This window comes from Phocoena phocoena, chromosome 4 (genome assembly GCF_963924675.1).
Source record: "Phocoena phocoena chromosome 4, mPhoPho1.1, whole genome shotgun sequence".
In the NCBI taxonomy this organism is placed as follows: Eukaryota; Metazoa; Chordata; class Mammalia; order Artiodactyla; family Phocoenidae; genus Phocoena; species Phocoena phocoena.
The window spans coordinates 87694737-87714872 of record NC_089222.1 but is presented as its reverse complement, the minus strand read 5'-3'; the positions used below and the strand labels follow the sequence as shown (position 1 = coordinate 87714872).

Genomic DNA, 20136 nt, shown 5'->3' with positions numbered 1-20136 from the left:
AACAAGGTGCTGCCACCGAAAACTAACCAGGAAAATTCGGGATGGGCCGAAAGGAGGAGGGAGGAGGTGATATGTCCTGCCTACCTCCCAGAAACCCTCACGCTGAAATCCATCTTGGCTGAGAGGTGCATGTGCCACCAGGAAGGACCCTGAGTCAGAATGATTGGCCAGAGGCAACCCGGAAACTAATCCCATCACAGTAAAACCTATGGGGCTTCCCTGGTGGCGCAGTGGTTGAGAGTCCGCCTGCCGTTGCAGGGGACACGGGTTCGTGCCCCAGTCCGGGAAGATCCCACATGCCGTGGAGCGGCTAGGCCCGCGAGCCATGGCCCTTGAGCCTGCGCGTCCGGAGCCTCTGCTCTGCAACGGGAGAGGCCACAACATGGGAGGCCCACGTACCGCAAAAAAAACAAAAACAAAAAAAACCTATGACTGCGAGCCACGTGGCAGAGCAGTCCTCCTGGGTTCCCTTACCCTCCTGCTCTCCACCCAGGTGCCCCTTTCCAATAAAGTCTCTTGCTTTTTCAGCACGTGTGTCTCCTCGGACAATTCATTTCCGAGTGCTAGTCAAGAGCCCACTCTCGGGCCCTGCAGGGGGTCTGCCTTCCTGCAACAATTCCAGAACTGATCAAAGTGGCTCACTGTGCCTAAATTGTCTGTACAAACAATGTGGTTTGTGCTGGACAAATGCTCTCCTATGAGTCTGGAATTTTGGTAGGTGCCAAGCAGAGGCTACCCAAGTGGCCAGCTCCCAATAAACACTGGGCACTGAGTCTCTGACAAGCTTCCCTGGTGGACATTTCACATGTGCTGTCACAATGCCTTGCTGGGGGAATTAAGCTCAACTTATGTGACTGTACCAGGAGAGGATTCTTAGAAGCTCATGCCTAGTTTCCCCAGACTTCACTTTGTGTGCCTTTTTCCTTTCCTGATTTTGTTTTGTATCTTTTCACTGTAATAAATCATAGCTGTGAGTCCTCCTAAAAAATTGTCAAACCTGGGGGTGGTCTTGGGGACCCCGACACAGATACAAAGCAGATTAATACCCTACAGGGCAATACAATATAGTCTAGGAGGTATCTTTCATACCAAACAAAAATCATTTACAAACCAAAAATACATGAACCATCAGTGTGCCACACTGCCTGGTGCAAGAGTGGGTTATTAGAGGATGGCAGGGTGCCTCTTCCGGGGCCTAAGCTGCCCAGACACTGCTAGGCATGAGGATTAGAAAGATGAGGAAAGGGCCCTGCCCTTTAGAGCTTTCTAGGGTTAAACATAATTATAATAAAATGTGATAAATATGATTGGAGATACATAGTATTTCTGTAGAGGCAGTACATATAGTGGTTAAAGACAGACTCTAGAACTTGGGTTTAAGTCCTGGCTCACCATTTACTAGCCCTGTGACTGAGCCATTTACTTAACCTCCCTGAGGTTTCCTCATCTGTAAAATGTCATAATATAAACCTACTTAATAAAGTGTAAGGGTTGAGCACAACACGTTTAGAACAATGACACATAGGAGTCACTACCATTTCACTTGTACTTTTATATGCACAAAACACAGTCCAGTGAGAAATTGGAGGGCACAATTCTTGGGGATTTAGGAAGGAAAGTGGAGGCAAGGAAGTGAGTAGGTCTTCTGAAACTGAACTGGATTGGAACTTCCTAACCTCAAGATCCCAAATTGGAATGTTAGCTGTATGGTATCCATCAATGGCTAGGAAAAGGGAGGGGGAGGAAACTTGACTATCTAAAGGCATGAAAAGCTGTCTTAAAATTTAATCTAGCTTTGCAGAGGTTAGCATCATAAATACCAAATGAGTTTGAAGCAGTGGGATTTAGTGTATTCTAGTACATTGTTAATTCCTTTAGTGTGCTTTTCTATTTTTCTCCCAAAGCTCTTTTTTTTTTTTTTTTCTAAAACCACTCCATGCCTTGTATTCAGTGACATGGTAAATGCTTGAACAGCCAGCAGGCCGTCAGTGCCTATCCTCTGGAAGCCCTGCACTGATTTAAAAGCAGCGACATGACCCCTCTAAACAATCTCAGTGCATGCAGTGGAAGGGGATAAGGCCAATGCCAATGGAGAGGAAGGCTAATGAGACCACAGAATACATTTGCTTTTGCGGCATCTGTTGAGCTTACGGGTCCTTCCAGACACAAATCTACACGGTAGGCTGTTCTCTGAGCAGCCAATAGAAAGGTCTGTGAGGAGGAGAAAAGGAAAGGAGCTTTGGGCAAGGCTGAATTTTATAAAGCACAGAGATACAGAGCAAAGAGAACATTACTTGCGACATAACCATTCCCAAGGCAGTGCCCAAAGGGGATATGTCGACTTCTCATTACATTTTAAACTGTTAAAAAAAACTAAGGAACTCATTTTCTGAAGGAAGAAAGAAGACCGGTGGAATTTATATATACCTTTTTTTTTTAAAGGAAAGAAGCAGTAAGATTTTCCAACTTGTTTTTTTAATGTAAATGTATGTATTTATTTATTTTTGACTGTTTTGGGTCTCCGTTGCTGCGCGCGGTCTTTCTCTCTAGTTGCGGCGAGCAGGGGCTACTCTTCGTTGCGGTGCGCAGGCTTCTCATTGCGGTGGCTTCTCTTGTTGCGGAGCACGGGCTCTAGAGCGTAGGCTCAGTAGTTGTGGCGCACAGGCTTAGTTGCTCCGCAGTATGTGGGATCTACCGGGACCAGGGCTCAAACCTGTGTCCCCTGCATCGGCAGGCGGATTCCTAACCACTGCACCACCAGGGAAGTCCCAATATACCTTTTTAAGATCCCCTTTCATTACAGACCTAAAGTCACTTTTTAGTTTAGAAACACAATCATGTAATATGCATAACTTGGTTTAATGAAAAAATACGATGCTTTGGTACATTTAGAGAACATACCTAGAAAAATGTAGGTAATTTTTTTAAACGAAATTTGTCTTTTGAAGAAACTGTCCTCTTTATTTTCTTGAGCTTGCAGATTTTTACTGACAGATAAACTTCTACTCGAAAAGAAGCTCAAATCTCAGCTTCTCACTGAAGCCTTTCCTGCCTCATCCTCATCTCTGTGTCCAAGAATTTTAATGATGGGTCCTCTGTGCTCTCTCATGAACAGCACTCCGCTGAGGCCTTTTTGATAGAACTTACTACATGGAAATTCTCCGTTTATATGCCAACCTCCCTCTCTCAAAGGACCATTGAGATCAGGAGCTTCGTTCTGCCACTCTTTAACCCCAGGTGTCCCTGACCATGTCACACCATCTCCTTACGCACTTTGTATTGTTAATATTCCCTTCTGTTCTGACCTTGGCACTCTTCTCATGCAACTTACTTATTCACCTTGAGCAACTTCACGCAGGTTCCTGGTTTTAACTGCTCTCTGCACACAGATGATTCAAGTACTTTCCTTCATTCCAGATTTTTCTCTTTAGCTCCAGATGCATAAAACTGAATGACCGGGATGGATTGCGGTGGCCCTCCCAAATGCAGTAAGTCCAAACGCTATTATCTTCCCCCTTAATGTACCTCCCCACTTATGGTCCCCTTACAATAATTGGTGTAACCATGACCCCTGTTATACAAATCAAACCCTTGGGTCATTCTGACCCTCTCCTTTTCCTGCACCTAAATCAGATCTGATGGTTCTTTTTCTCTATGAAAACACTCAAGCTCATTTGCGTGATACATAAGCCCAGTGGCAAGGCCAGTAAATATTCAACAACTAGCTGAGTGGGAAGGGGACCCCCGATTTGCAGCATTTGCCAACAACCAGCTATACTCTTGTCATAGCTGGTTTAAAGCTACCACTGGGACGTCATTGAATAAAAGGAAGCTGGGAAGGCATGGCCAGTACCAGACTGTTACATAGTATATACCCCATATAGAGGCAATAAGCATAAATATCCTCGAAAACATAAGTAATAGTAAAATGTAGCAAAATAAATTAGGAAGTGATCCATTTTGAGTATTTAAACTTTGCTTTTAATATAACATATTTACGTGTAAGCTTACATAATTTAAGTGGTTACAGCGGCTGAGTTTAACAACTGGCTTTCAAAATTCCTGAAAAGTTAACCATGGACATTTGCAAGCACTCTACTTTGTAATCTGGAGACTGCCTGACATTCCAACTTTATTTCTGTGTCTCTTCCCTTTAACCCTATGCTTTGTTGATATTAGAACATGTTCACCTTCTTAAATAAGCTGCCTTTGCTAGCAACGTTCCCAATCCCTCCTGCCTCATCCCATTCACTAGGCAAACACCTAAGTTTTTAAAACACCTAAGTCTCTTTTGAGACTTAAAGTCATCCCATTCATAAATATTTTCGCTAATTTCCTACCCTCTTCCTCCAGATATAAATGTACCTGAGTACCCTGTGCATATTTTTAGCATGACACCTAGTTGGCATTTATGGTTTACAAGTTTAATGTTGCTGGTAGACCACGTTGCCATATCTCATTCATTTCTTTGTAAATCTCAGATACATAGACCCTTTTAAAAAGTTGTTGAAAAAATTATAATATTTATAAGCACTCAGTAAACAGACGTTTGAGCCAGTTTCCACTGTCACCACCCAGGGGATCAAGTGGTTTTTCTTTAATGATTTCCTATGGATTTCTGGACACTTCTAACCTTCTAGGCCTTGCTTGGACTCTCCTCTTTGCCATTGTATCCTCTCCAGAACCATGATTTCAATCATTCATTTAAAGTGCCCCACATATTTTGTTACAATGGCAAAAAAATCTTCGAGTACAAAAGATCTGCAAAACAGAGTCTGAAAAAAAAAAAAGCAAATGTACATCTTTTAGAATTGTTTCCGTTTTTTTTGTTTTGTTTTTTTTTTTAACAAACCAACATCTTCCTTAGAGCAATTCCAGCCACAGAGGAAATAACGTGCTTCCTGTTTGGGCTTCTGTTTCCTTAGTCCCGGGTTGTAACTGACCTTATTGCTGCCACCAAGATGCAACTGAGTGACTTCCAAAATTCTGCTGACAACTTCCCTGCTCTGAACTCTGCCCCTGAGCTCCAAGTCTCTGGAGCCAGCTCTGCTGCCTTTAAAGCTCCTTCAACTGACGATTCCATGCAGCATCCAGACCTGCATCCGTCAGCCCTTGTCATGCCTTTTTCTAAACCTACTGCTCTCCTCAAAGCTCTGATTCTCTCACAACCGGTTTTCACAGAGCTCTCTCTCCTATGCCTTCAACTACTGACCACTAAGTCTTTTCTCAAGCAAACCACCCACATATCTACTAAGTAATTAAATTTTCAAGAGTCCAGGCCCCAGCTGGCAGGAGATTTTTCTCAATACATGAATTGTTTGAGGTCATTTCCCGCATAGCTTCTAATCAATTTCCCACAGCGACAAAGATCACTATCCCACGTACTAAAATCATTTTATCTAATGTTCTGAGTCAATCGATCAATCTGTTCTAGAGGAAAAATTTATATTTTATTTCTCTCCAGTACAGAACTTGGCACAGTTAAGTGCTCAAAAAAGATATTCGTTGAATGAACCAAAGGACAAAATTTATGGTGTTTTTTTCCCATGAAAAGTACCCAAAGACTTACCCAACACCATCAAGACTTAATCTTTACTCCCAAGTGGCTTACAGTCTAGGAAGACAAACTACCAAGCCCTTCAGTATTTATAAAAATTTCAGGCCAACTTAGGTCTAATGATTTCTCCCGAGGTCTTGTTTGCTCACACCAAATACTCAGTTACCACTGACAGTGTGTCAGTGGTGCCTTTCTGATCCTTAATTAAACAGATGAAATCTTTACACTCTATCAAGACCTTTCACTCCAAGCGTTCTTAGCACGTTGAGCTCCTTGTAATTGATAAAACGTACTCTCAGTGTCTTTCGATTAAAAATGGCATTAAAACGCTACTTTCCTTGAATAAGTCAAACTGAGGCACAAGTTTCCCACCAGGTTGGAAGTTTCAGGATGAAATCTGGCTGACAGCTGAACAAGCTAATGGTTGCAGCTCACAGCCCCGCCCCTCCTGCCCCACCAGACAACTGTTCCCTCCAGGCAGGGGGAAAGTGGTCTGGCAACTCCTGACAGATGGACAGCTGACGGAATGGACCCTCCCACAGGCCTCGTTCCGTGTGCAGCTGTGCGCTGGCCTTGTGTACAACCGGCTGTTCCCCAGAGGAGGGGGAAGAATTGTGCTGCTGAGAAAGCCGCTCTCAGCGGGAGGGAGGCGGGCGGGCTAGACTGACACACGAGAGGGCTGGCTTTTTGGACGGCTCTTAGCAACGGCCCTGGTTTGACCCTCCTCAGCCATGAGAAAATAGAATCAGTGTACCATTCTTCCAGGCGCGATGCAGCATCCGCAGCCCTACGTCAAGGGGGCCTTCCTCCCGGCCTGTTAATTACCTGTTCTTTCCCATCTCAGGGTTCCTGCCTTTGCATAGTGTTCCTGGGAGGAGGGAAGAAACGACCACCCCCCAGCCCCCTTGCTGCCTGGGGGCTTCAGGCTTGATTGTGAGTCATTGTGCATCGTTTCGTCTCATTGATAGACGGGACTGAGAGGGGGGCTTCCAGCCCCCCTGGACCGGCAGGGGCTTTATTCTAAGAGTCACTGGCGCTGCGCTCTTCCTTGCCGTTTGTAGGTGAAACTCCAGTGGCTTCATTGGCTCCTTGATTTAAACCACGCCCGGCTTGCTGCCGGCTTTGCTGCTGCTGGGCCAGGCGGCCCAGCCACATCCCAACCCCGTCTACCGGGAGCCCGGGCTGCTGCTGCTATTGTGTGGATGCCCCGCGTGTCCTCTCTTCTCTTCCAGAGATGGCTAACAGGGGCCCGAGCTACGGCTTAAGCCGAGAGGTGCAGGAGAAGATCGAGCAGAAGTACGACGCGGACCTGGAGAACAAGCTGGTGGACTGGATCATCCTGCAGTGCGCCGAGGACATACAGCACCCGCCCCCTGGCAGGGCCCATTTTCAGAAATGGCTAATGGACGGGACGGTAAGGGCGGGCAGCGATCTCGGAAGCTGGGGCGGTGGGCTGGGAAACCCTCCAGGGTCTCCTCTTTTAACGAGAGGCCACCGGAGGAGCTGCGCCTTGCCAAGCTCCTTCTCGGGGGGAGGGGGAGGGGAATGCCTTTATCTCTTCGGGACTGGAAGGTCTGGGCTCCCTGTACAATTCCCTCGCTGGGTTAGAGGACTCTCCACCCATCCCAGACATCACAGGTTCCTCCTGAGTTGTTGGCAATTTCGAAGTCTTTTTGCTTTTTCCAGTGAGAATAGAGATAAGTATTTCCCTGAGATCTCTCCAGCCTTCTTGGTGCATCAGCTCCTCTGGCGGGTGGGGGTGGGGGGCGCGGCGGCACTCCTTCCCCCAGGAGAATAGGTTGGATACTTAGTAAAACAAAAGAAGGGTTGGAGGGGTAGGACTCACCACCTTCCCATTCTTCCTGGAGCCACACGCCTTGGGGATGCTTAATGCCTGTTTGTCGAATGGATGGATTCTCTTGAAACTGAAGGGAATCCTTATTTGATAACTGCTTTTCTAAGGAGATGCTCCCGTGTGTTTGGTTGGAGACCACAGGCTCTGCTGTTTCCAACAAGCCCGTCTTTTCCCGCAGGCTGTGATTTACTGTTACATAACTGCTATCTCACGCTTCTGTCCGCTTATGCCCAGCGCTTTGTTTATAGAGATCTGGGGGTACCCACCCAGTTCAGCTCCTTTACACGTCATTAATTTTTACTGGATGAGTTATTGAAGCCTGATTCTGATCTGCCTTTTGAAAGAAGAAATAATATTAGAGTCCATCATTTAATCTCTCCGGGAGCCACTAACTCTTCCCTCCATCGAAAGTCTGAAATCGTGGCCTCATCACTGCACATCATTCCCTCTCCATAAACCTTCTTTCGCTCACCCAGCAAAAGGAAAGGAGGGAAGAGGACTCCCGGGCTCTCTGTGGTCAGGAGCAGCCCTGAGAATGGAGTTGCCCGGGTCTTTGAGGTTCGGTATGGGAGCCTGGCCATCTTGCACCTGGGGTGCAAGATGGGCCCATGCTCAAACCCGTGGGCTGTGCCCTGTGAGGCCCAGGATTCACTTTGCATTGGGGGGGGGCGGTAAATACAAAGGGAAATGCTGATTCTACCTCCCCCTTTCCCTCTTCAGGTCTTGTGCAAGCTGATAAACAGTTTATACCCACCCGGACAAGAGCCCATTCCCAAGATCTCAGAGTCAAAGATGGCTTTTAAGCAGATGGAGCAAATCTCCCAGTTCCTAAAAGCTGCGGAGATCTATGGTGTCAGGACCACTGACATTTTTCAGACCGTGGACCTTTGGGAAGGTAAAGCCCTCGTGCCTTTGGGATCATTCTTCCCTCCCCCCCACCCTTTTGCTTTTCTCTTTGTGAAACCTGCCCACAGTGTTCTTCCACGTATCTCCAGGCGTGTGTGTGCGTGAGAGGGGATTATCAGCTGTTACCCGCGAGCACTGTTAGCCTCCCACTTTGTGATGTTCTATATTGAAAGGGTTCCTCCTCTAAGGAGCACACACCCCAGGACACGGCAGGGACCCCAGCAAACTAACTGGTAAACAGAAGCCTCCGTGGAGAGGAAGCTAGAACGGTTACACAGATGCTTCTCCTTCCTCTTACTCCTCCCACAATGTACTTTTTCCCCACAAGTGATAGCTTCTGGAGGAGAGGGGGGCGGCGAGTATGCTTCTGACTCACCAGTAGCCAGGCTTATAGACAAAGCTGCCTGGTGCAAGTTTGTCATTCAATCTGAGAAATAGATAGCACCCCACCCTTTTACTAAACGATTATCTGGAAGCTTTGTGACTATACCTTCCAGATGTGTATTTTCTTAGAGAGGGTGACAAATGATTTTTTTCTTTCATAGTCGTGAATTGATGTAAGAAATCTAACAAGGCATAAAAAGGAAATCAGGTTTCTGGACATATTTAACAATCCACCATGATTAGGGCAAATGATGTGGATGGAGGTACCGCCAGAGAATTTGGGACCCGTGGTCTTAGGGCTTAGTGTCCCCCGGAGCCCAAATGTGCACACCATCCATGCGACTGTTCCACATCGGGCCTGCTGGGGGGACAGACAGGTCCAAGCAGGGCTGCCAGGTTGACTCTGCGCTCTCCTGCTCATTGTCACTAGCTGTCATCAGTGGCCCGACCAAGACGGTGCCCAGGGCAGTGACGTAAGTGGCTCTGTTGACAGTGAGAATGGACTAACTCTCTCCTGTGATCAAGACAATAATAGTTAAAGGGGTATTCAGATGCTGGTTGAAACAGATTTCTAGCCGAGGACCATTCTACTAAACAACTTATAAAGAAGCCATTGCCTCCTTAATCCTCACCCCCTTCTCCATGTCATACACAGAGCAGGCATTTCCTGTTTCCTTCACAGATGAGTAGTTAAAATCCTAAGACGCCAGTCAGTTTATCAGTAATGTTTTGCCATTATTTAGAAACTCAGATATTCAGACCTTCAGGCCAGGCTATTGGACTTCATGGACACTTGCCTCCAAATCCTCACAGAATGTCACAGTTGAGACTTGGTCCCTGCTTTTTAGGTCAAAGCTATGATGACTTTCCCTTGCTAATAAAAATTCCTGCTGCTTATTGATATTTTCCTCTACACTAGACATGGTACTCGTGCCTTTCTGCATAACGCCAATCAATTCTCCTAACAATTCCAGGAGGTGGGTGTTAGGAATTTCCCCATTTTATAGATGATGAAACTGGAGCTCGCCCATTATCGCTCGTATAGATCATATGACTGGCTAGTAATTAGCAGAGCCAGGACTCAAACCCAGGCTCCGTGATGCCAAAGAGTAGGGCCTTAACTAGTCTGCCATGCCATGCTTTGGCCAGGATGCTGTTGCCTTATCCTACACCGTGAGTGTGCTTTTGAGTCAGAACAGTGACTGATGAGATGAAGAGTAGGGGGAGGATGATTCAGGGCTGTGCGGGATGGAAGGTTAGAGACCCAGTACTTGGAGGTTTGTATAAATGGAAGGGGTCCCAGTGAGACCCTCCAAGTACAGGAAGTATATACGAGGAGGAAGAAACTGGGAGGACTATGGGAGATGGGGATCCCAAGGGTGCTTTTCTGTGTTAAGGAAGCTTTGCTTGCCTTTCCCTTTTTTCCAAAGACCACACGGGTGAACTTTACACCCAGGAGGTGCTGGTAGTGAAGGGGAGGAGGAGAGGAAACAAAGGTCCCTGATAAGCAGAGTAGGTGGAAGTCTATACCACCTGCCCCAGCCCTGTGTGTCAGGTACCTCTTAGGGAAGAGGGAAGTTGAGAGGCATCAGTGTGACTGCAGGAGGCTGAGATGGGGTGGTGGACAGATGGGCTCCAGGGCAGGGTGAACAGGCGGAACAAGGCAGACACTGAGGGGTCTCATTCTCAAGGCAAAGAAAGATGGGGCTTTAAAGGAAATAAGGAAGGAGACCACTCCCAGGGTGTTGTGGCTGAGATGCTATAGGCAGGACAGCAGGCAATAGAACAGATGCTTCGGAGGGTCCAAATGGCCTCTAGAGGCACCAGGGCCTGGCGGCCCCCTCCATGGAGAGGCAAGTCAGGATTGAGGTTTGGGAGATTCATTCTATTTGCTGGAGGGGATACTTGACATCCCCCAAGTGCATTGTCTGCAGCTCAGGCTGGAGCTGGTGACCATACAGTGAAGCAAGAGACAGGAAAGTGGGTTGCTTTGAGCAGAGAAACGGGGAGGGACGGCGGCCTTGGGCGAGCCCAGCAGTGAGACCCATGGAACAGCAGCACGGAGAAGTGCGAGGCTGGATCCTTCTGCCAGAGCTGCTTGTCACCCGTGAATTTAGGGATGAGTAAGCTGGAATCAAAGGGCTGCCACTGGGCGGGCTGGCATGTGTTGACGTGCCTGTGCGCGTGTGAGGTTGTCCGTGTTTGTGTGCTCAGCTGTTGGACCGGCCGTCCCCTGAGCTTGGTCTCACATTCTTCCTACTCTTCTGCACCTGGGCTGTGGTCTTAATGCTGTCCTCAAATTTCAGATTCCTCACATTCACTCCTGATCCCGTGCACTGTGGGCATGGTGGCTGCGGCTCTGAGTGGCCAGCCCTCCTTGCCTGGGAACTTCTCCTTCTCCTCTGCAGGCATTTTATGCTCAGCAGCTCTCGGTCTCCCATCTCCCCTGCTTGGCATCTTCCTCAGTAGGGCTCTGCTTGCCCATGGCTGCCCATGACTCTGTGCTGCTCTTATGTTGCAGATGAATAACGCCGCAGGAGCCAGGGCTCGCCAAATGCCTTCTCATTTATCTTCAGTTGTTGAGACAGGCAGGCGCCCCAGATGTACCCTCTCTCCTGAAACCCTTTTTAGATGCAAGGCGAAATGTTTGGAATGGACTCAGGGGCAACCAGAATGAAAGGTTCAAGGCTTTAAGAAGGAACCCAGGGCTGAATGGCCTAAAAAAACAACCCAACCTCAGAGATATAGACAAGGCTCCTGGAGTTCCCCTCAGAGGAAGCTGGGGTGACCAGTTCCCTTCAATGATGGGGGAGAAGTGAGGGCAGCTTAGAGCCGTGGAAGGGGACTGGAGAGGTCTTTCTCATGGAAGAGAGAAGGTAGATGCGGGGCAGGTTACTTTGGAATTCGCCCTGAGAACCTGGAAAGGGTGGGCGGGGCCGTCTCAGCTGTGACTCGGGAGAGCACAACGGAGGTTAGCTTTCAGCATCTCTTTGGTGGAGGGAGAGGGGGAAGGAGAGAAAGGGAGGAGACAGAAAAGGAGGTGTGTGTGTGTGTGTGTGTGTGTGTGTGTGTGTGTGTGTGTGTGTGTGTGTGTGTGTCTCACTCTCGTGAGTGAGTGTACTGGTCAGAAAGCCTGCAAAGAAAGCTTACCCTGAAGGTAGGAGAGTACAGGCTCCTAAGTTAGAAATTAGACCACTCTGTTCAAACCTCTGTTTCACCACCTGTCAATGAACTTTTCTAAGCTTCTGTTTTCTCAGCTGTAAAATGGGGATAATAGTGTCTGTTTCACAGGGTTGATATGGGGTGTAAATGAGATAATGCATTAAAAGTGCTTAAGAGAAAAAAAAAAAAAAGTGCTTAAGACCGTGCTGGAAAGAACAGACCATAATATATGGTAGCCATGTTCAAATTACTATTATCATTGGCTTATTTTTTTTAAGACTAATAGAAAATAAGGGCGGCAGGAGCAAGGTTGGAAGGGCACATATTCTGTCTCAGAACAGACGGACTTCATGAAGCGCCTCACGCAGCAGCTGGTAGGGTTGCCTGAATGACCTTTGCCCTCTCTTGTCATCTGAGGTGCCTTCACCTCATTGACCATTCTCCAAAACGAGGGGCCACCTTTATGGGTCTCCTTATTGACTTTTTTCCGCCTCGTGGTCGTTACCCTTTATGTTTTTCCCCACGATATAGTATTGCTTTGTCAATTCCAGACCCTGGGATCGTGGTACTGTGGAAAGAGCATGAGTTTTGGAAACTAGCTACATACTAGCTACGTGACCTTGGTTAAGCTGCTGAGTTTCTCAGAGCCTCAGTTCCCTTCCCTGTAAACAGCACCTCCCTTGCAGGGGTCTTTCAAGAATCAACTATATAAAATGCCTAGCACAATGCCCAGTTAAGAGACACCTAATAAATGTTGGCTTTTTTCTCCTCTGTTGTTAGTCCATCGGCAACTAGCCTTTTTGGTTCCCATGCCTAACCAGGCAACGAGCATTAGCCACCTAGAATTCTAGAATGTCAGAGCAGGCAAGACTCAAAGATCAATCAACTCTGAGTGCTCTTCTCCATAATCCTGCTGACGAGGATCCGGGACACATGGCCTTGTCCTGCCTCCCTGTTCCCCTCCTTGATGACTGGGTGTTGGAGGCTGATTTATACTGGGGGGGGTGGGCAGAGTGCCTGGAAGGTCCAAATATGTCCTCTGGGAGGTGTCACTGTATGTGTCATTCCTCAATAGCAAGAACAGAAGAGACATTTCACCCAACGTGAGAGCTGTTTTGGGATATTGTACGGTACCTGTAGTGACTCAAGATAGTACAGAAATGCCTGCCGCCTGAAGCCTCCTTTTCTCTCAGTGCAGCCATCACCGCATTTCCTGCAAGCACTGCTCATACCACACTTGAGTTTGGCAGGCTCTTCCTGCAGCGGTGGTCCTCCACCTGCAGTGTGCCAGAATCTACTGGTAGGCTTGTTAAAACACAGATTGCTGGACCCCAGCCCCCAGAGTTTCGGAAGTATTAAGTCTGGGGTAGGGCCTAGGAATTTGCATTTCTTACCAATTCACAGGTGATACTGCTTCTGCTGGCCTGGGAACCCCACTATGAGAACCACTTCCTTACAGATTTTCTCCAGGGAGGCAAGCAACAAAAATTCATAAAGCCCACAGAGCAGCCCAACCTACCCTCTGACATTTCTCCCTTATCCAAAGCAATAATTTTTCTACTCTGAGTGGAGAATTGGGGGCTATGCCTAAGTTGTTACTCAGGGAAATAAGAAGTGGTTTCTTCATCCACTGACCGCTTTCTCTGTAAGTCCCAGAAAGATGAAAAAAAAAAAAAGTATTCTAAGTTACAAGGTTGAGTCAAGACTAATGTATAATAGAAGTAACTCCAAAGCAAAGAGTTTTGAATGTAAGACTGATTTTTAGTATTGAAAGTAGAGTGTCCAACCTGACTTTACCCGCCCAGATGTAACTTCTCTGGCCTTTTCCTTTCTCTTTACCCTTCTTTTTATTTTTTCTTCCCAAAGACATGTATAAGATAGCATGAAAGTAATAAAAAGAAATTAAGGGAACAAAATCCTTGTTCAAGTATCTCTATGGTAAAAGTCTTCAAACTTCATGGGCACTAAGAATTCCTAGGTCGGGGCAAGGGGTACTTATAGTGCAGAACCCCTGGTCCCTCTCCCCAGAGATGACCATTTAGTAGCTGGAGTGTAAGACCGCACTTGGGGAGACACTGCTTTGTGATAATGCAATAAACAGGGAATACAGTACTGTCAAGTCAAAGTGTCAGTTGCTCTCTGAGGTTCTGACAAGGAGAGCTACTGTGCCACCATCTCTTTTTACAACTTCGAGTCTAATATTAGCTTCCCCCCATGATAGAGAGCTAGAAGAGTCCAGGAACCTGATGGAAATCCTGAGCTGTTAGTGTAAATTTGACCCCTCTCTTTCGTGTATCACTTCCTTCTATGGCCAGCAGTCTCATCTGTAGATCACCACTTGGACTCAGTCTCATTCCTGCGTTCCCAGCATCTAGAAAATTCCCAACACCTAGTTGGTACTTCTTTAGAACTCTTCTTCTTCTTCTTGGAAAACTAGCTTGAGCAGCAGTTTTCAAGCTGTCTTGCCCAAGTTTCTGAGGGTACCTTTCAGGGAACAAAGAGATTCCGGGCTGCTGGAGCTCTGAGCAGGCTCCCAACTTGTATCAGAGCCCTTTAACTATTGATGTGACTTCTGACTTTGTGGACGATAGCTCTAAAGCAAGGAATTACTGCTTAACAACTTTTATTTCGTGCCTACCACATGCCAGACGTTGGGATGCTTTTAAAAATTAAAAGCTGAAGTACTGAGGCAGTGCTTCCTTATGCATCAGAATCATTGCAGGATATTGTCCCAGAATCTGAATTTTCAAGAGCCTCAGGTAATTCTTCTGCTCAGTCCAGTTGGGAGTCACCAGGTGAAACCCATGTATCTCAAAGTTGTCTGATGGCATGAAGCACATGGGGAGATTATTAAAAATACAAACTCCCAGGCCCCACCCCAGGACTGCCAAATCAGTCTGTCCAGGGATGACCTCAAATTTCGTATTTTTAAAAAGGCCTTCCAACCCCAGCCCATGAGTAGTCCCAGAAGCTTGGGAAACCATGTTCTGCAGCAGGCTGTGTTCTAGGCAGATGGCACACATTGTTGTGATACAAGAAGTTCAGCTTTTGTTGCTTTATAACTGGTTCGCTTCACAGATCTTCCCTCATCTCACTGCTCCTTCAGACATTTCAAATTTTGACCCTCAGCTACAGGATTCAGTCTCCACAAACCGCCCCCTTCTACCCAACAGCACTTGATCTGGGCTTCTGAACTGGCAAGAGAAATGAGGCTGGAAAGAGACCCTCCTCCCATTTGGTTAGCCCAAAACACTGGAATTCTTTCCAAGGAATGTCTATTAGAAAATGAACTAGACATGAACTGGTTACAGAAGGCAGATTTCTGTTTGTTATGTTATTTAGAATCTTGACAATAATTATTTTAACTTGATGGGCAAACTGATGGGGGACTCTGGGCCCCAACTGCTTTCTTTTGCTTTCATCTTCTTTAGGTTGAGACCTTGAGAAATTATTCCAGACAAAACATAGACTTACGGTCACTTGAAGTTTGTGCCCCAGATTTTGTGGGGCCCAAGAACTATTCCCCATTTGTATCCCTCCAGTGCCTCCCTCTGGCCTGGCACTGAAGCAGCCACTGCCACCCTTCAGGTCATTCCTGATAACTGAGCACCGTGCCTCCCAACCAACCTGTGCTGGGGACCCATGGGAGATGGCAGTGTGGCCTCCTGGACTGATTACAGGCTTTGAGTTCAGACAGACCTGAGCTAGATCTGGGCCCTGATTCACTTGTTGGGTGGCTCTGGGAAATTAATTAACCTCCCTGAGTTAATTTTCCCATCCACACATTGGGAGGAATGATATCAAGTCCACAGGGGCAAGGTCACTTATAATAAAGTGTCTAGCCTAGCATTTATAACAAATCTCTTGTCTCTGGCCCTTTCTTTAAAAAAAAAAAAAGCTTTTCCAGTTTGTTCCTGTCTAATGCCTCCTTCCCCAGCTTCTTCTGCCCCAATGGTGCAATTACTTCCTTTTGCACTCTCCCAGGATGAGGGTGGGGTGAGATTTATAGGTCAGGGGGCCTGGATATCTCACCCTTGCCCCCAACTTAATTCCCTGTGTCCTTTCTGGGTTCCTGCACATCTATATGCTTTAGCCATATGCGGTGGGGACTGGGTCTTTGGTTTAACAGAGTTTGCTTCCCACCCCGGTCTCCAGGGTAGTATCTGTGGCTGGTTGCCAGGTGCCAGGCTCCACATTTCCCCAGATCCTGGACATGCCAGATGCGCGCTGTTTCCAACCACCAGAAACAGATTTCTGGTGTGCTTTACGTACAGAGTAGAGATGAGTGATGTACCTGGACCTTCCTAAGCCTCCGTGTGCTTCATAGTTTCTTGAGGTTCTCTTTAATGACTCACTGCTTGAAAGCAAACCTTCTTCCTACCTCTTCCCACGGTGATCCTTCAAAATATCATCACGCCAGTTCTATCAAAAAAAAAATGTATCCTGTAATACAGTGACAGTTACAGAAATGCTTTTCATCTGCAGAAGAGAAAGATCATTCTCATAACCTCCTCTGCGTTTCCTCTCTCTGCCTTCTCAGTATCCCTTTGCCCTCCTCCTTCCATCTGCTGCCCAGGTCCTCCTTTCTCCACCACCCCAGCTGTTCCTGGCTCCTGGGGGGCTCTTCACTGAGAACCTCACATCCTTGTATCCATCAATCCATCCCCCAGGGCCTCAGGATCCAGGAAATCATCCTGTGGTTAATGTGGGATGGGGGATGGGGAGAGAGCAAGGAAAGAAGGATCTGCTGTCTCTCTCTCCTCTTTGAATAAATGGACATCCTGACCTGGACTTCCTCTGTGGGCCCTAATTGTTTATTTTGTTAGAGTTATGCTCCATTCTCACTTTCTGTCTGCCTTTCCCCTGTAATTCTGTATCCCCCGGTGACCGGGCTGCAGCAGCCCAGCCGGAGATTACAGATGGTTCACTCGGTCTCAAGAGGACCTTCAATGTTTGCCCTTGACTTTCACAGCCCCTGCCAGGCTGAATGCAGCCACCCTCCCCCCACCTAGCCCTTTAGCTTTTGCACTCCACACTCGTGCGTGGACCTTCGATCTGGTTCTAAATTGCGGGGCTAACCACACAGTAGCATCTTTCCCTTTCCTTGTCCAGGACACGTCGGTCCGCTGGAAGGGGGGAGGGGAGAAAGGATGGGAAGAGGAGGCTGCCTTGTAGCCCAGTGGATGAAGGGTGCCTGGGCTCCTCGGGTGACAATGTCCCCCTCCACTGTGTGAGGGAGCACACCACACCTCTCTCTCTCTCTCACACACACACACACACACACAAGCCATTTATTTATTGTCTCCCTTTAGCTCTTCTCAAGCAGCACAAAATGAAGAGCTTCTCATTGTGTCATGTTGGAGTGCTCTGTGTTTATTTGCTTTTCTGCCAAGCCTCCAGCCTAAAAAAGCCAAGTGAAGACTCAATTTGATGCACATGGGTGATTTTAGACCCTTTTAACCCAGATAAAGTGAAAGAAAGAAGCCACCTGGGCTTTGGTGTAGTTGACCCACCAGTAAATTTCTTTCCGGTTTCCTTTTTTCTTTCCAGTCCTTACGAAAATCCTCTTGTGCAGACCTCATGCCAGCTCACCCACAGCACCTCCCCTTACCACCGCCTGCAGAACCCACCGAGGCCGGGGCCTCTGCATAGGGCAGGGACCTATCGCTGTCTGAGCTGCTCAGTGTTTGGAATGTGTTATTCATGTAGCGACTGTGAATGGATTAGAAACTCACTATCCCTGGCATGTACCATATAGAGAATAATTAGCCAGATTTTTTGCTCCTTTCTGAGAAGCTTGGCCGTGGTTGTCTTCAGGCCACTTTGAGGAGTATCTTGTATCCCTCTCCCTTGAATGTGCTCGCCTACAGCCTCCTATGAGAACTTTCTTCCCAGAGGTCCAGCCCCATCCTTCCCTCTTCCTTCGCCCTGACACATGCTTGGCTTTAATCTCTCCTTTGGCTTCCAGGGAAGGACATGGCGGCCGTGCAGAGGACCCTGATGGCTCTAGGCAGCGTTGCAGTCACCAAGGATGATGGCTGCTACCGGGGAGAGCCATCCTGGTTTCACAGGTAAAAATCCCTTCCCAGCCACACACCCTCTCCTCCCCAGGCAAAGGATGAGTTTAACAAGTTCGAGCATCTGAAGCCTTGTAGCTCCCCGGAGGCTGTTTCGACACAAAGTCCAGCCTAGCAACAAGCACTCCCAGCCCCATAACCGAATCCCCTGGAGCAAGGAAAGACGGATGCTGCCTGTTCAGGCCAATATACCACCCAGGGCAGAAGTCGTTGGGCCTTTCCTACTAGATACCTGGATCCTCCAGCTCTGCCCAGGTTATGTCTCTCTTGAGATTTGAACTTGGTTTCACTAAGAGCCAAGTAGCCTTGAATCTACTTATTTATTTAATTATTTTCCTCACGTAATGAAGGGAAAACATGTTTTGTTTGCTAGGAGAGTCCTGAGACAGTCCTGTCACCCCAGTGTATCCATTGATAGTGCTGTCTGTCACTCTCGGAGGAGGCCTGAAGTGGATAATGAGTTATATCGTCATGTCAGTAAAGGGCCTTTCCCTAAAGAGATTATTTGCTTTGTTGCTTGTTTTTTGGGGGGGAGAGGGATAGCAAGGACGCTTAAACTCCACCCCTAGCTCAGTGAGTGATGAAAAGAGCATGTTGTAGCAGGTAATTCACTCTTCGTTCCCCTAATCCCCTCCTCTTCTTGACAGTTAAGAAAAGGTACCAGCTTGTGATATTTTAAATGAACCTGGTCTGAAAAGCTCCTAGATATCGGCCAACTGAAACCCTGGTTTTAGCCCCCATTTTGTTAGTGATCTACCATGGTCTATGTGGCCCATAAAACCAACATTATTTACTATCTGGCTCTTCACCAAAGTTTGTAAACCTCTGGTCTAGAGTAGGAAATTTCCCCTCCTAACACCGACATCCCTCAGCTTTAAAGTGGGACATTAATCCTTGGCCCCACACAGGGAAGGTGGAGTAGGATTAGTGACATGATTTGTAAGAAGAGCTGATTTTAATTTTCACAAGGGCTTGAGGTAACTGTGAGAAGCGGGGACAGGAAAGCTGTCTGAGAGTAAAGTATCCAGAGAGGCAGCACTTGTTCTCTGCTGTGGAAATTCTGGAAAATCACCTGAGCTTCTAAGATGTCGAGAGGTCGTGTTTCATGGCAGGGCCCGTTTGTGGTAGGACCATAGCCCAGAGTAGGGCCATATTTCATAGGATCATAGCCCAGGGTAGGACCATAGCCCAGGGTAGGATCACTGCCCAGGGTAGGGCCAAGGCCAGGGTAGGGCCATAGCCCAGGATAGGATCATAGCTCAGGGTAGGGCCATAGTTCATGGCAGGACTATAGTTCTGTATAAGGCCTGCCTTTCTATTTGGTGACCCCCAGAAGAGCCTGTGTAACTGCATATCTTGGAAAAGTTTTGAAAACAGAATGACATTGTTTCATCTCACTTCCTCTGCCCAGGAAAGCCCAGCAGAATCGGAGAGGATTTTCAGAGGAGCAGCTTCGCCAGGGACAGAACGTCATAGGCCTGCAGATGGGCAGCAACAAGGGGGCCTCCCAGGCAGGCATGACCGGATATGGGATGCCCAGGCAAATCATGTAAGACGCTGCATCCCGCAACCCAGTAGAGAGGACGAACGTGCCACACCATGGTCTCTATGATAAAGAAATAGTTAGTTAGTCACCTTCTGACCTTCTCTTCTCAAAGCCTCCTGTCCCTGGTTTTTGCAAGTGCTGCATTTCTGCCGCGAATCCACGTTGCCTACGGCTGCCACCTTCTGTTCATTTAGAACTATGCAAAGACTCCGCTTCCTTCCTCTTCCTGAGCTCCTTCTTTGCCCTGAAAGCCTTCATGTACCTGATTATTTATTTATTTATTTATTTGCCAAAAATTTCCCTCCTCAACTTATAGAACGCACCTAATAAACAAATTAGTCTTGTGTCTTCAAGTGTAAAGTTCCTTCCTCGTCTTAGGGACTTTGCCGGCAGGGCTGGTCTCCACTTCGTTCAAGAGGCCAGCTAGCTGTGGCAGTAGAAATATAAGTTAACTTTGAGGAAGCCCTTGCAAGGTTGTATCGCTTATCTTGACAATTGCAGTAGAAGTTTAGGAACAGTTTTGCCCACTCTGACAGCCTAAACCCATGAGTTCAAGGACAAGGTCTTTGGCTCCCACATATTTTTTGAGTACCTACCTTGTGCTTATTATGCCAGACTCTGGGGGGGACACAGGAATGAGCAAACTGAC

At 47.4% G+C, this 20136-nt stretch overlaps 1 protein-coding gene across 2 annotated transcripts; it reads left to right on the top strand.

The window, feature by feature from the left end:
* The first annotated feature begins 6304 nt into the window (after window positions 1–6304).
* TAGLN3 (transgelin 3) lies at window positions 6305–19840 on the top strand. 2 transcript variants are annotated; one of them, XM_065876284.1, is made up of 5 exons: window positions 6305–6490; window positions 6790–6971; window positions 8133–8307; window positions 17833–17935; window positions 19353–19840. In XM_065876284.1, the coding sequence occupies exons 2-5, from the start codon at window positions 6792–6794 to the stop codon at window positions 19492–19494; spliced, it is 600 nt and encodes a 199-aa protein (XP_065732356.1). In that variant the 5' UTR covers window positions 6305–6490; window positions 6790–6791; the 3' UTR covers window positions 19495–19840. The 2 variants fall into 2 exon arrangements, with proteins under 2 accessions (XP_065732356.1, XP_065732355.1); XM_065876283.1 differs by lacking the exon at window positions 6305–6490 and having other exon boundaries at window positions 6688–6971.
* The last annotated feature ends 296 nt before the right edge of the window (window positions 19841–20136 follow it).